Source organism: Geotrypetes seraphini, chromosome 5, assembly GCF_902459505.1.
Source record: "Geotrypetes seraphini chromosome 5, aGeoSer1.1, whole genome shotgun sequence".
Taxonomy (NCBI): domain Eukaryota; kingdom Metazoa; phylum Chordata; class Amphibia; order Gymnophiona; family Dermophiidae; genus Geotrypetes; species Geotrypetes seraphini.
Genome location: NC_047088.1, coordinates 213,730,945 through 213,746,209, shown reverse-complemented (window position 1 = coordinate 213,746,209; position 15,265 = coordinate 213,730,945). Strand labels below are relative to the sequence as shown.

The 15,265-nt window shown below is 45.3% G+C and overlaps 1 protein-coding gene across 3 annotated transcripts in view; it reads right to left on the bottom strand.

Moving 5' to 3' along the window:
• Positions 1-15,265, bottom strand: part of PLA2R1 (phospholipase A2 receptor 1) — a 206,411-nt gene that overhangs the window by 126,740 nt on the left and 64,406 nt on the right. For all 3 annotated transcript variants that reach the window (XM_033944554.1, XM_033944552.1, XM_033944553.1), the window contains exon 9: positions 1,930-2,037. In XM_033944554.1, the coding sequence (XP_033800445.1) occupies positions 1,930-2,037 (108 nt within the window). The remainder of the gene's footprint in view (positions 1-1,929; positions 2,038-15,265) is intronic.

Sequence of the window (15,265 nt, the reverse complement as noted above, 5' to 3'; positions counted from 1 at the left end):
CCCTTACTCCACATCCAACTTCTCTCCCTTTCTCTTCTCTCCCTCTAGACCAGTGTTCTTCAACCTTCTGACACCTATGGACTGGCGGAAATAAAATAATTATTTTGTAGATCGGCACTAGTCCAAGGACCGGCAGTTGAAGAACTAATTCGTGCCCGTCTCCATCCAATCTCCGCCCCAGACCCCGCCCCATGATAGTATTAATTGTAACACCATTTTTTCCCATTCATTTTTCATACATACATACATACATACATACACACACACACACACACTATAATCATATTAACAACATATAATGGTTAACCACAAAATTAAAATACACAAAACACACTGTATGCTTTTCAACATTCATTCCTACCAGAAAACATATAACCTCATGCAAATGCAGGACCAAAAAATAAAAGTACTAATATTTACAAACAAACCCTAAGATGCAAGACTCTGCAAGCAATACAACCCCAGAGGAAAAGAAACAAATGCATTTCTTCCTGAACAAACAGCAAATATAAATCAATCACTAAATAAAAAAATGAAAAAGCGTTCCTCCTACCATTGTTGTCTCTCTCCATGCTGTGCCTTGCCTTGCCTTCAGGCCAGTCCACAGTTCGATCTTCGGGCTGGCTCCCTGAGTGCTGCATTGCATAAAGCTGTGGGCAGCGACTCCTCACATGCATCCCGTGCCTCATCTGGAAGACGTTGCGACATCAGAGAGGCGGCTTCCGTTTCAGACGCAGGACGCGCATAGGAGCCTTTTCCCACGGATTTGTGCACTGCAGCACTCAGGGAGCCGGCCCAAAGATGCTGCATTGATCGCACTGTGGACCGGTGGCAAGAACACTGTCTTCTGCCCGATGGGCGTGCCGGCCCTATGGACCGGCAGAAAATTTCGGCGGACCGGCACCAGTCCACGGACCGGCGGTTGAAGAACACTGCTCTAGACTACTGCCCACCATCTCTCTCTAGTACCCTCTGTTTCTGGCCCTATAGGTTCTTCCCCTTCACCCCCCACCCCCAGTCTAGCACTTCTTTGAACCCCTTTCCCCATTCTACTTTAAAAAAATCCCAAAACAAACAGTTGGTCCAGGGGTCTTCCTAGCCCGGCATGTCTTCCTCCTATTAACAGCACTGGTCCGACGTCGCCTTCTCCTTTGTTTTCATCCACTTTTGCTGCAGCAGAGACTCTGAAGCACAGCTTGCAGATTCCCTCTGTACATTTCTTCTGCCGTGGTCCTTCCAGGCAGAAAAACGAACTTACATTATTGGTGGCAGACTGCGTCAGAAAGAAAGCATGGAGGGAGGCCGCAGGCTGTGCTTCAGAGTCGCTGCTGCAGCCGGCAATTCACTGCAACAAAAAAATGGATGAGAACAAAGGTGAAGGAGACGTCCGACCAGCGCAGTTAGAAGGGGGAGGACATGCTGACCAACGAGAGGCCCCCACAGAGCCTTGAGGTTCAGGGCAGCTGCTCTGTTGTTCCCCCTCCCCACCCCCCAACGCTGGCCCTGCACAATGTCAATATTTTATAAAGACATGTAGGCACCTACTTGTCTTTATAAACTAGAACCTATCCACGTGCTTTGTTATAGAATTACCCCTATTCCCCACCCACCTCATGTGCTCATTTTACATTGTGACAATCAAAAATAAAGGCTACATGCTGGTATTGTTTAATTGAGCAGATTATTTAAATAGGAATGTTTGGCAGTTACTCGCTCTACCAGGCTGGCACACATGGGCCTCCTTTTATGAAACGGCAATAGGAGTTTCTAGCGCGGGCAGCCGTGCTGAATGGCCTGTGCTGCTCCCGACGCTCATTGAGTTCCTATGAGCGTCAGGAGCAGCGCAGGCTATTCAGCGCGGCTCCCCACGTTAGAAACTGCTATCGCAGTTTTGTAAAAGAGGGGGATGATCACGTAATATAAGCTTACCTCCTTGCAGCTCTTTTCTCCTTCAGGAAGAAAAGTTTCAAGGTCTCCTGTTTTTTGACAGATATAAAACAATTTTTCTTCACATTTTTTCATTTTCCACTGTCCCTCCTAACAAAGAAAAAGAGAGTGTATAAGATGAAAACAGCTTAATCTTGCTTCGGCTTGGGTGATACACTTGTTATCCAGGAGATGAATAGCTGAAGGAGACTGTGAACTGATTTATAAACATAAAAATGGCCCTTTTTCTTTTTTACTTTGAAGACTTGTGAGAATCTTGTTTTGACAAGTGACCAGAAGCAAGAGCTAAAGACATTTCGATATAAAAAATGAATCTCAGTTCTTAGAAAATGAACAGAGGGGATGCTTTGTAATGAAGAATGTAACTGTCAGGATAGTACTGACATTCTTCACTAGGGGAAGACAAAGGAATAATTACCAAGTAGAAGCTTGTGACTTGCTTCAGACAGAGCCAGGAAGGAGGTGGGGGTAGGCTTCTTTGAAGGACACACAATATTAATTGCCAGCAAACTTCAATTGTTTGTGACTCAGCCTTATTCAGCTTTTCCATTTATACAACTGACGTAAACTGCCATTTTGCTATGCCAGGCCCTATCTTCAAAATGTAAACTTTGGGGGGGGGAAAGATTATAGATAAAATATGGTCTGAGACTGCATTTAATAAATTAAATTAAAATTGGGAGTATAAAAAGGTTTTTCTTTTCTTTTAGTAAATTTTAATTATAGCAAAAATATCCAGAACAGAATTTTTTTTTTTTTTTTTTAAACATCCAGCACTTTAACACAGTATACATTCGTACACTAATTAACATAGTAAAAATTTTTTATTTTAGGTATTTATATACCGCCTATCAAAGGGCAGGATTCACTAAACCTCCAAACCGTGCATGATCCATTTCCTATTGCATGCCGGCCGACTGATTCAGTAAAGGCCTGCTTGCAAATGGAGACGATCAATAGCACACCCCCTACACGCCCAGAACGATCCCCACTCATGTGCACACCCTGACAGTAGTGACAGGAGAAGCAGCCTCCTGTCACTGCTGTCAGGGCTCAGCCCAGCCCAAATCTCTCTTGCCTGCTCCCGGACTCTCCTGCTCTCTGCCGCCATTCCTTGCAGTGGAAGCCTGTTGTTTTAAAGTGGGCCTGCACTGCGGAGAATGGCGGCAGAAAGCAGGAAATTCCGGTGAGCAGGCAAGAGAGATCGGGCAGCCTGCTATCTGCTGCCCCGAAGCTGTGCCCTGAATCTGCCTGCCCCGACTCTCCCGCTCTCGCCCCGAATCTCTCCTGCCCTTCCAGAAGGGAGCCCGTGGTTTTATCCCGCTGATTAAAGCGGGTTAAAACCACGGGCTCCCTGCCCGACAAAAAAGTAAATAAAATAGAAAAAGTTTTTTTAAAAGTTGCGATGCCCCCCCACGTAGATCCCCCCATGCCGATGCCCCACAAAAGGCAGGAGGGTTGCCAACTCCCTCCTGCCATGTTACCCCCCTGATCTTGTCTGGCCAGGCCCGACCCACCTCCCTCCCTGTTTCTAAATTAAAAGTCATGCCACCCCGTGCCACCCACCCATAAACAAACTGCAGGAGGAATGCCAACTCCCTCTTGCCACCCCCCCGGACATCCCCTACACATTCCAAGCTCCCTTGCTAACTCCCCTCCCCGTACCTTTAACAGAGCAGGAGGGATGCTCAACCCCTCCTGCTCCAAAGACTCCAGCGACGACTCTGAGGCCTTAGGCCCCGCCCTGTTGCATCATGTGATGCATAGGGAGGAGCATAAGGCCCTTATTGGCTCAGGCTCCCACCTTAGGAGGGGCCTGGGGAGCCTGAGCCAATCATGGTCTTCCTTAGGGCTGAGCCTTAGGAAGTCCCTGATTGGCTAGTGCTTTGACCAATCAGGGACTTCCTTAGGCTCAGCCCTAAGGAAGTCCCTGATTGGCTCAGGCACCCCTGACCCCTCCCAAGGTAGGAGCCTGAGCCAATCAGGGCCTTAGGCCTCTCCCCGTGCATCGCATGATGCGCCGGGTCAAGACCTAAGAGTCATCGCTGGAGTCACTGGAGCAGGAGGGGTTGAGCAGCCCTCCTACTCCATTAAAGATACGGGGAGGAGGGTGGCAAAAGGGCTTGGAATGGGTAGGGGGTGTCCGGAGGGGTGGGGGTGGCAGGAGGGAGTTGGCATCCCTCCTGCAGTTTATTTATGGGTGGGTGGGCCGGACCCAGCCCGGCGGCATGACTTTTAATTTAGAAACAGGGAGGAAGGTGGGTTGGGCCGGACCCGGCCAGACAAGATCAGGGGGGTAACATGGCAGGAGGTACTTGGCAACCCTCCTGCCTTTTGTGGGGCATCGGCGCGGGGGGGATCTATGCGGGGGGCATCACAACTTTTTTTTTTTTTTTTTACTTTTTCTTTTTTTTTAACTTTTTGACAGGCCTGCCTGTCTTTTATTCATTTTTTTTATGGGGCAGATATTTTGCGTATGTAACACACGAAAAATATCTGTGCCATGGAAAAAAATGAATAAAAAAAGACAGGCAGGCCTGTCAAAAAGCCTGCAGACCTGACAGTAACTCAGTTACCGACAGGTCTGCAGCAGTCGGGTTTGGCAATAGTAAAACCCGACTCAAAGTAGCTAAACAATTGTTAGTGAATCAATCTCTTGGCTATTTTGCATGGGGTTTTACGAATTTGCATGGGACGATCAGGATCGGATCGCTACAGGCCTTAGTGAATCAGGCCTGATGGAAATCTGGTCGTTAAGGGCTCGCAAACCGATCGGTACACGATCGGTTTGCTTAGTGAATCTAGCCCAAAGTTATCTAAGCGTTATACAATTAGGTACTCAAGCATTTTCCCTATCTGTCCAGGAAGGCTCACAACCTATCTAACGTACCTGGGGCAATGGAGGATTGAGTGACTTGCCCAAGGTCCCAAGGAGCAGCATGGACAGATAAAGACCTGAATGGTCCATCCAGTCTGCCCAAACATACACTCTCTAAAATTTAATGATTTCATTGTTCTTTTTCTTAGATATTTCTGGGCCAGAAACCCAGAGTTCTGCCCAGTACAATCAATATCTGGCTTGTTAAAATCACCTATTAGTAAAACTTCTCCTTTTTTAGATATATTCTGAATGTCTACTATTAAATCTCTGTCCACTTCTTCCGTCTGTGAAGGAGGCCTGTATATCACACCAATGTAAATATATTTACCATTCCCTCTTTCCAAATTGATTCACAGTGCCTCTTCCTTGCCCTGCAGATCCTGCAATTGTGTGGCTTTAATATGATTTTTAACATATAATGCTACTCCCCCTCCTTTTCTTCCTACCCTGTCTTTCCTGAACAGATTATAGCCCAATATAATTACATCCCAGTCATGGTTCTCTGTGAACCATGCCTCTGTGATCGCCACTATATCCAACTCATCTTCTTCCATCACTGCTTCTAAATCAAGAATCTTGTTTCCCATACATCAAGCATTAGTATACACTACTTTCCAGACATTGCCTCCTTTTACCATCCATGTAGAAGTATTCAGTGATTTGCATACCTTATACTCACCCGGTGGCTTTGATCGCCTTGCCCTATCACTTCTAGTTTAAAGCAGTGGCGTACCTAGGGGGGGGCGGGGGGGGGCGGGCCGCCCCGGGTACCAGCCCTAAGGGGGTGTTCCCGGCCTTGCCGTTCAGTCCCCCGCCACCCCCGAAGGACCGCTCGCCCCACTGACCTTCCTGCACCACCTGTGAAGCAGCCCACAGCAGGATCGCGAAGTCAGCGTCAGCATCCCTGCGCTGCTTCCTGCGCCGCGATCCCGCCCCTCCTCTGACGTCAGAGGAGGGGCGGGACCGTGGCGCAGGAAGCAGCGCAGGGATCGCTGACGCTGACTTCGCGATCCTGCTGCGACTGTTCATAGGTGGTGCGGGGAGGCCAGGGGGGCGAGCGGTCCTTCGGGGTGGGTCGGGGCATCAGGCCTTCAGGGTGGGGCGGGCGGGCAGGCAAGCAGGCTTTCAAGGGGGCGGGGGTGACAGGCAGGCAGGCAGGCCTTCAAGGGGGGACAGGCCTTCGGGGGGGGGGTGCAGACCTTCAAGGGGTGCAGGCCTTCAAGGGGGGCAGGCAGGCCTTCAGGGGGGTGCAGGCCTTCGGGGGGGGTGTAGGCCTTTGGGGGGGTGCAGACCTTCAAGGGGGTGCAGGCCTTCAAGGGGGGGAACAGGCCTTCAAGGGGGGAAAGGCAGGCAGGCCTTCAAGGGGGGGACAGGCCTACAAGGGGGGGGGGACAGGCCTACAAGGGGGGGGGACAGGCCTACAAGGGGGGGGACAGGCCTTCAAGGGGGGGGTGCAGGCCTTCAAGGGGGGTGCAGGCCTTCAAGGGGGAGACAGGCCTTCAAGGGGGGGAAAGGCAGGCAGGCAGGCCTTAAAGGGGGGGACAGGCCTACAAGGGGGGGACAGGCCTACAAGGGGGTGGGACAGGCCTTCAAGGGGGGGGACAGGCCTTCGGGGGGGTGCAGACCTTCAAGGGAGTGCAGGCCTTCGGGGGGGGGGGGGGGCAGTCCTTCAAGGGGGTGCAGGCCTTCAAGGGGGGGAAAGGCAGGCAGGCAGGCCTTCAAAGGGGGGACAGGCCTACAAGGGGGGGAGAAGCTACAAGGGGGTGGTACAAGCCTTCAAGTGGGGGACAGGCCTTCGGGGGGGGGTGCAGACCTTCAAGGGAGTGCAGGCCTTCGAGGGGGGTGGTGCAGGCCTTCAAGGGGGTGCAGGCCTTCAAGGGGGGACAGGCCTTCAAGGGGGGAAAGGAAGGCAGGCAGGCCTTCAAGGGGGGACAGGCCTACAAGGGGGGGGGAGAAGCTACAAGGGGGTGGGACAGGCCTTCAAGTGGGGGACAGGCCTTCGGGGGGGTGCAGGCCTTCGGGGATGCAGACCTTCAAGGGGGGGACAGGCCTACAAGGGGAAGGGACAGGCCTTCAAGGGGGGTGCAGGCCTTCAAGGTGGGACAGGCAGACCTTTAAGGGGGGACAGGCCTTTGGGGGGGGACCATGATTTAGAAGTACACGGAGGGAAGGGGGTGTTCAAAGAGACATGCATATGCCAAACTTTGGGGGGGGGAAGAAATAATGGGTCTGAAAATAGAGGAGAGGGAGAGAGATGATGGACCATGGGATTTAGGGAGGGAAGGAACAGAAAGGGAGAGAAATTGGACACAAGGGATGGTGTGGAGGAGGGATAGAGATACTGGATAGGAGGGTAATTAGGAAAAGAAACGGAGAGATGGTGGACTCTGGGATGGTGGGGAAGGAGGGAGAGATGCCGGATGAAAGGGTATTTAAGAAAAGGTGGATCTGTGGAGGGAGATGAAAAAAAGGAAAGATACCAGACTTCCTGGGAAGGGAAGGGAAATGGAAAGGGAGGACAGAGTTGGCAGATGGATGGTTAGCATGCAGAAAGAAGGAGACCCTGGCAAGCAAGTTATCAGAAGAAAACCAGAGCCTTGGACCAACAAGATTTGAAATATAACCAGACAACAAAAGGTAGAAAAATTAATTTTATTTTCTGTTTTGTGATTATAACATGTCAGATTTGAAATGTGTATCCTGCCAGAGCTGGTGTTGGACTGCAAACGTGAGCTAGGATTTAACAGAAAGAGGAAAAGTCCTTTTTGTTTCTTTATTTTATTTACACCACAGCGCCAGTGTGGTTAGGAGAAGCCAAAGGGGGTGAAAAAGCTATAAAACCCACCAGGAGTTTTGAAAAAAATCACCCAACTGGGCAGGAAAATCGAATTGAAAAACCAATTCAATAGGGCTGAATCGAATCAAAATTTTTTTTTCCTGTATCTGGCAGCATTAGTTTGCGCTACTGTCTTAGACTTTAGGACCTGGGATTGGGGAGAGATGGCATCCTCAGTACTTTATAATGCAAGTGAAACGAGGATTTGGTCAGACTTTTGAAGGGTCTGCAGAAAAAAAATATTGTATAGGCTGGGGACATGAGACAGCAGGAAATGGGAACTTTTCTTCCTTCTATTTTTGTGAATGGAAAGGCTGAGGATGTCAGAGAGGTCAGTTAAAATATGTGCTTTATAAGAAAATATAATAATGTGTTTTATAAAGTTTATAGCATAGCTGGCCTACCCAGTGAGGTGTTCCTAGTGGTGATGGTGGCAGCAGCGTGTCAATGTGTTGAGAGGAAGAGGTGGTCTGGGAAATTCTGCTGAGCAAACTCCGGGCCCATTTCCACCCCCCAGTTAGTCCACTCCACTCAACTGATTCACACACTGAGTGGGTCTTTGGGTGTTGTTTTGGGATCTCTTCCAGTGGTTTATCTCCTTCTGGTCCAAGGAAGGAAACTTTGTTATCCTTAGCATTGACCTACAGAATATGTTTGTAACAGCGCTGCTTGTGTGGCATTAGGCTATGTAGTGATCGAAAGAAAAAAACAGACCTTTGCACATTTTTGCACTATATGGTGGGTGTATGAGGAGATTCACATTTCCTGCACAGCTAAGTCCATGTGAAGTTACCTTGTGCTGTATTTGACATCTAGCAAGGTCTCTGTTTGAAAGGAAAGATCTAAACTTAAAAATGAAGTGGCCAGAAGTTATGGTAAAAGCAGATAGTGTAGCTGGTTTTAAGAAAGATTTGGACAAATTCCTGGAGGAAAAGTCCATAATCTGTTATTAAGACATGGGGGAAGTGTCTGCTTGCCCTGGATCGGTAGCATGGAATGTTGCTACTCTTTGGGTTTTGACCAGGTATTAGTGTCCTGGATTGGCTACCATGAGAATGGGCTACTGGGCATGATGGACCATTGGTCTGACCCAGTTAGGCTATTCTTATGTTATGTTCTCATCTGTAGGGGCCTTTGTTTTCACTTCTTATTTTAATGTATTTTTTTTCTGGGAACTTATCAGTGTTTTTTATAATGGGAACAAAAATGGAAGAGAATTAATGTGTGTGGAATGGGGGGTAACTAATTTCTTCAGCTAAATAATTCAATCCACTTCAAACAGACATAGGAGAACTTGTGCACCATTCACACACCCTCCAACCAAAAACGTCAAAAGAAAAAAACTGTTCGACAACCTCCTAGCCATTCGAGCTGCAACACTCGACCCCCAACTCTACAACCAATTGATATCAACCACAGACTGCAAAACCTTCAAAAAGAAATAAAAACCCTTCTATTCAAAAAACACATAAAACCGAACTAACACAATCAGAACTGTCCCAAGCATCACCTGCAACTATTCCATATGTACTTCTAATGTCATGACAATTTAGACATAATTTATGTTATGTTATGTTTGGAATAATGGTTACATATATGAGGTTCAATAAAAGAAAATTTTCACTGCCTGTTTCTATTCTGACCATTTATTCCATTTCATGGTTATTGCAAAAAAAAAAAAAAAAAAATTTTTTTTACATGGGGGGGGGGGGGGTGTCAAAAAATGATGGGCCCCGGGTGCCACATACCCTAGGTACGCCACTGGTTTAAAGCCCTCTTCAGTAGATTACCTAGCCTGCTGCCAAAGACATTTCTTCCCTTCATTGATAGATGTATACCATCCCTATTCAACAACCCTTGGAAAATCATCCCATGGTCCAGGAAGCTAAAATGCTCTTGATGACACCATCCACGTAGGCTTGTGAACAATTTCAGTGGGCTGAAATTAGAACCTAAAGTGGTGAACTGGATTAGAAACTGGTTGACTGAGAGGTGTCAGAGAGTGGTAGTGAACCAAATTCACTCAGAAGAAAAGTCAGTAGCGGAGTGCCCCAAGGATTGGTACCGAGGTTAATTTTATTCAACATATTTGTGAGTGATGTTGCCAAAGCGTTAGAAGGGAATGTTTATCTTTTTGCAGGCATGAAGATGTTCTCATGTTGTCCGGAGGGAGTGGTCAACATTAGTCGTGATCTAAAAAATATTGGAAGAATGGTGTAATGTTTGGCTGATAAAATTTAATGCAGGTAGGGAGTAGGGAGGTGGATCCAAGATAGTCGCCACCATTGACATGCTGTAGCAAAGCTCCTGGAGTCTGTTCATTTAATTAGAATGTTATTGTATTTTTCTTGCTTTAAAGATGCCTAAGAGATGTGGGAAAGTCAAGATTCCACTGCCTATTTCGACTCCTGCCTCTTCAGCTTTAGGTTAGCACTCCATTCTGTAGTTTGCCACAGATTCTCAATCCTTTTTGGGGAAAACAGGACAGAAAACATCTTCCCATTGGGTAGAGAAGTCTTGCTGAGCCCAATTTCTCCAGCCTTGTGGCCAGAACTTCGAAAGATATCTGTGCCTCAAATGCAGGAACTGTCTGTAATTGTCAACTTCTGCTTAGGAGGGGAGAGACCAGCCAGCTAGGCGAATTAAAAAGACCTGCTTAGGAGACAGGGAGAAAAGAAGAATTTACTTAGTTGAGGGCAGCTGGAAAAACAGTATGGTGGCAACTTTAACATCTTTTGCAGTTCTTCCTTTGATAAGACCATCAGTTATCTCTTTAGAAGTCTGGCTTGCAGTGGAGTCCATGCACAAATTTTGTGTATTGCTCAATTTGCTTCTAACACTTTGGTAAAATCCCAACTGGTAGACTCTTGAGTCTAATGCTGTGGAAGGAAAAGCAGATATTTTGGACCAAGAGATGAAATCTATTAAAGAGGATCAGTCTACCTTAGAAGTTGATAAAATGGTGGTCCATCATTTGGAACTTAGGGAAAACAGGGTCAAAAGTTTGAACTTACATATTTTGAATTTTCTAGAAATCTTTTCTATGACACCTAAGGATGTGTTCTATAAATATCTGAAATATGTGTTGAAATTTCCAGAAAATTCTATGCCTCCTTTAAATAATATATATTATGATTTACTAACTGGAATGAATAAAGGAGAGAAAAATCACATTCAATGGAATCTATATTCAATTCTTACCAGACTTTTAGCATTGCCCAAGACAAGTTATGCACATGCAGTTTTGCTATCAGAACATTGAATTTCTTGGTACTAAAGTAAGGATTTTTCCAGATGTATGTAAAAAGACCCAGGAGCATTGAAAAACAGTTTCTTGCTTTGAAGCAGAACGCTGTGGCCCTGGGAGCTAATTTTTTTCTTAGATTTCCTTGCAAACACATGATACAGTTGAGAGATCTCTCTGTTGTATTTTATATGAGCCTGGGCAGTTGCGATCCTTCATTCAAAGTACCTCCCCCCCAAAAAAAAAACAACCAACCCAGATATGGGGACTTCTACTTCTGTTGATGTGTCCTTGGAGATTTACATATAAGAGTTTGAGATAGTCAATGGTTTTCTTTTTTACTTTGAGTTCTTTAAATGGCTCTCTCTGTATTCATTTCATATTCTTGGATATCCCACTTATGGTAGTCTAAAAATTTTCATTTCATGGCATAGATTTGTGGATTTTTTTCTGTATTGTTTCTTCCTTTTGCTAGTTTCTTGATATGAAAATTGCTGTTCCAGACTATATTGTCTTGATGTATAAATTGATTTTAATTAAAAAAAAAAAGTTAAAAAATGTAAAGGAGTGTAGAGTGATGCACATGGGGTGTAAAACCTCCCAAAGAGTTGTATTTGCTAGAGGGTGAGAGGCTGATAAGCACAGAATTGGAGAGAGACCTCGAGGTGGAGAATCTTAAGGCAATGAAACACTGTGACAAGGTTGTGGCTATAGCCAGAAGTAAGCTAGGCAGCAGAGAGAGAGTCCTCTCTAGTAGAAGGAGCTGTTAAATACCTTTGTACAAGTCATTGGTGAGGCCTCATTTGGAGCATTTTGTTCAGTTTTGGAAGACATATCTCATTAAGGACATCAAAAGACTTGAGGCATTTCAGAGGAAGGTGACAAAAACGATATGGGGCTTAAGCCACAAGAAGTATACCCTAGAGCAGGGGTGTCAAAGTCCCTCCTCAAGGGCCGCAATCCAGTCAGGATTTCCCCAATGAATATTCATGAGATCTATTTACATGCACTGTTTTCATTGTATGCTAATAGATCTAATGCATATTCACTGGGGAAATCCTGAAAACCCAACTGGATTGCGGCCCTCGAGGAGGGACTTCGAAACCCCTGCCCTAGAGGAAAAGAGATGGAGGTATCTGATGCAAATGTTTAAATACTTTAAAAGGTATTAATATGCAAACTAATCTTTTTCAGAGACATGAAAGCAGTAGAACTAGAGGTTATGAGTTGAGGTTGCAGGGTGGGAGACTTAGGAGCAATGTTGGGAAATACTTTTCCACAGAAAGGGTGGTGAATGCCTGATATGCCCTCCCACAGGAGGTTGTGAACACAAAAATGGAGGCAGAATTCAAGAACACATGGGGTAAGCACAGAGGAATACTACAAAGGTTCTTTAAACAGTTTCTGCACTTTCATATTTTCACGGGAAATGGTTGGGGTATGAGAAGTGGTAAGACAGTGTGCCATAGAATGTTATGTGACTAGTCAGCCAGACAACAGGGTGCTTATGTGGAAAAGTGGTGTAATTTACTTTTGAGACCTCATTTAGAATATTGTGTACAATTCTGGAGGCCGAACCTTCAAAAAGATATAAAAAGGACGGAGTCGGTCCGGAGGAAGGCTCCTAAAATGGTGTGTGGTCTTCGTGATAAAGCATATGGGGGCAGACTTAAAGATCTCAATTTGTATACTTTGGAGGAAAGGCGGGAGAGGGGAAGATATGATAGAGACATTTAAATACTTACGTAATATAAATGTGCACGAGTTGAATCTCTTTCATTTGAAAGGAAACTCTGCAATGAGAGGGCATAGGATAAAGTTAAGAGGTTCCGGAGTAATCTAAGGAAATACTTTTTTAGAGAAAGGGCAGTAGATGTATGGAACAGTCTCTCCGAAAAGGTGGTGAGACAGAGACTGTCTGAATTCAAAAGGCCCTGGGCTAGGCATATGGGATCTCTTGGAGAGAAAAAGAGAAAATGGTTACTGCGGATGGGCAGACTAGATGGGCCATTTGACCTTTATCTGTCATCATGTTTCTATGAGATATTCAATAAATAGTGTTTAAAAAAAAATAAAAGTGCAGAAACTTTTTGAAGATCCCTTGTATATAGAAAATGGATGTAATCCAATTAATTCAAAACTTTAATGGCCTTATAACTTGGAATGAGGTTTGACGGCAGCTATAGAGGTTGGGAAGTATGACTATTGCCGGGCAGTCTTCTACTGTCTGGATCCTATAAATGGCAAAAAAAACCCCAACAGATCAGGATCAAGGCTAGAGTACTGAAAGACACAGCCCCTCGAGCTCTGTTCCTGGCCCGGCGCTGTCCTCACGAGTTCAGTCTGATCCCATCAGCCCGAGCCTCAAACAGATATATTTCTATATTTAAATCATTTTATTAAAGTATAAAAAGAAACAATATTCTATACAACTGTCATTTTATAAATCACAAATACAGAACAAGGATCAACAAAACCTCACAAATATTCCCTCCACTGTCGAGAAAACTGAATAAGCCAAATTACTAAAGAATGCTACATAGAAAATTCATACTAACCAAATACCTTGGTCAGACACACAGAGCAGAAATGTCAAATTACATAATAGCTGACCAAAAATGTTTGTGTAACTGTGGGAGACGCTCATTCTGCATTCACATGAACACCTCCCTATTGAATTTATGTGCTATGCAAGTTGCACACTAAGATGAGAGAAAACCACATACATAAGTGCTAGCATTCTATAATCTGAATATGCAAATGGTAAGAACATTTAAATGCTCACATTATAGAGTAAGAGGATAGTTTTTAACCCTCTTCTAAAGGACAGCAAAGACTGTTGTTTTCTCAACTCTAGTGGTAATTGGTTCATAAAGGTCTGTTTTCTCCACCCTATATCTCTCAGCATCACTTCCTGGGTTAAGAGCAAGTTTAGTAACTCGGATCTCAATATTTTCTTTGAAATATAAGATGTCATGAGACCCCTTTAACACTGAGTTTTGGACTCCCCTGAATTTCAATACCATCCATTGAAATTGACAATGTTGGGGGGGGGGGGGGAGGAGGGTCTGAATTTAGGTAGGGGAGACTTCAGAGGAATGATTCCTTAGGGAGACAAGGCTGCACATAATGTCACCTGCAAAAGATTACTGACGTAGGGCAGTAGGTTCTGATTGGAGGTGGACGCTCCTGTTGAGGTGATCGGACGGATGATTCCATGGGTAGTACAGCTGCACTTAATACGCCTGCAAAAACTATTGACTTAAGGGGGTCATTTGCTAAACTGTGACAAATAGCTAGTGCGAGTGTTATGTGGCATGAAGTGCAGTCACACTATCGGCAGTTGCAAAAGCCCTAATGCACCCATGTCCTGCCTGGATCCTGTCCCTACCATGCTAAGTAGCTAGTGAGGAATTTTTACCATGCTAGCCAGTTTTAGCATACAACTTCTGACTTACAAAACTAAACACTCTAGCATCCCATCTTTTATTGACAAACATCTGATTCCCTATACTACAACCAGAACACTACGCTCCAATAATCAAAATCTGTTAGAAATTCCTTCCGCTTGTCAAATTTTCTAAGATTCCACTAGGAAAGCTATTTTCCCTCGCTCTTGAATGCTCTTCCGCTTTATATCTTCATTGCTTCACCACATCCGTTTGACACCAAAACACCTCTATGCATCAATGAACTTAATCACCCCATCCAGGCCACCATAAAGATACTAGGTGTAACTCTAGATCAATGCCTAACCATGAAAGACCAGGTGGACTCCTTAATCAGAAAGGGTTTCTTCACTCTCTGGAAACTCAGATCCATTAAAGCTTATTTCAATACGTCGGCATTCAGAACCCTGGTCCAATCCCTCGTACTAAGTCAACTTGACTACTGTAACATCGCCTACTTAGTCATTTCCCAAAAAATATGCGACATGTACAATTAATGCAAAATGCAGCGGTCAGATTAATCTTCGGACTAAAGAAATTCGATCATGTATCACCCTACTACCGGCAGTTACATTGGCTACCGATGGAAGCACGCATAAAGTTTAAATTCGCCTGCTTCTGCTTTAAAGCGCTAAACGGACTTGCCCCTAAATACATAATTGACCTTTTCTCCTTCTCTGCCAACAGACACAAGAGAAGCTCTCATTCCTACTTCGTTTCCCCCCCAGTTAGAGGTTGTAAACTGAAAAAACACCATGAACACCTTCTTTCACATCAAGCAGCATTGTGGGGTAAAGACCTAGATCAACTGCTTTCGCCCGCTACTTATGAGGAATTCAGAAAACGTCTAAAAACTCAACTGTTCCTAAAGTATCTAGACAACTGACCCACTCATCTTCTTTCTCCTC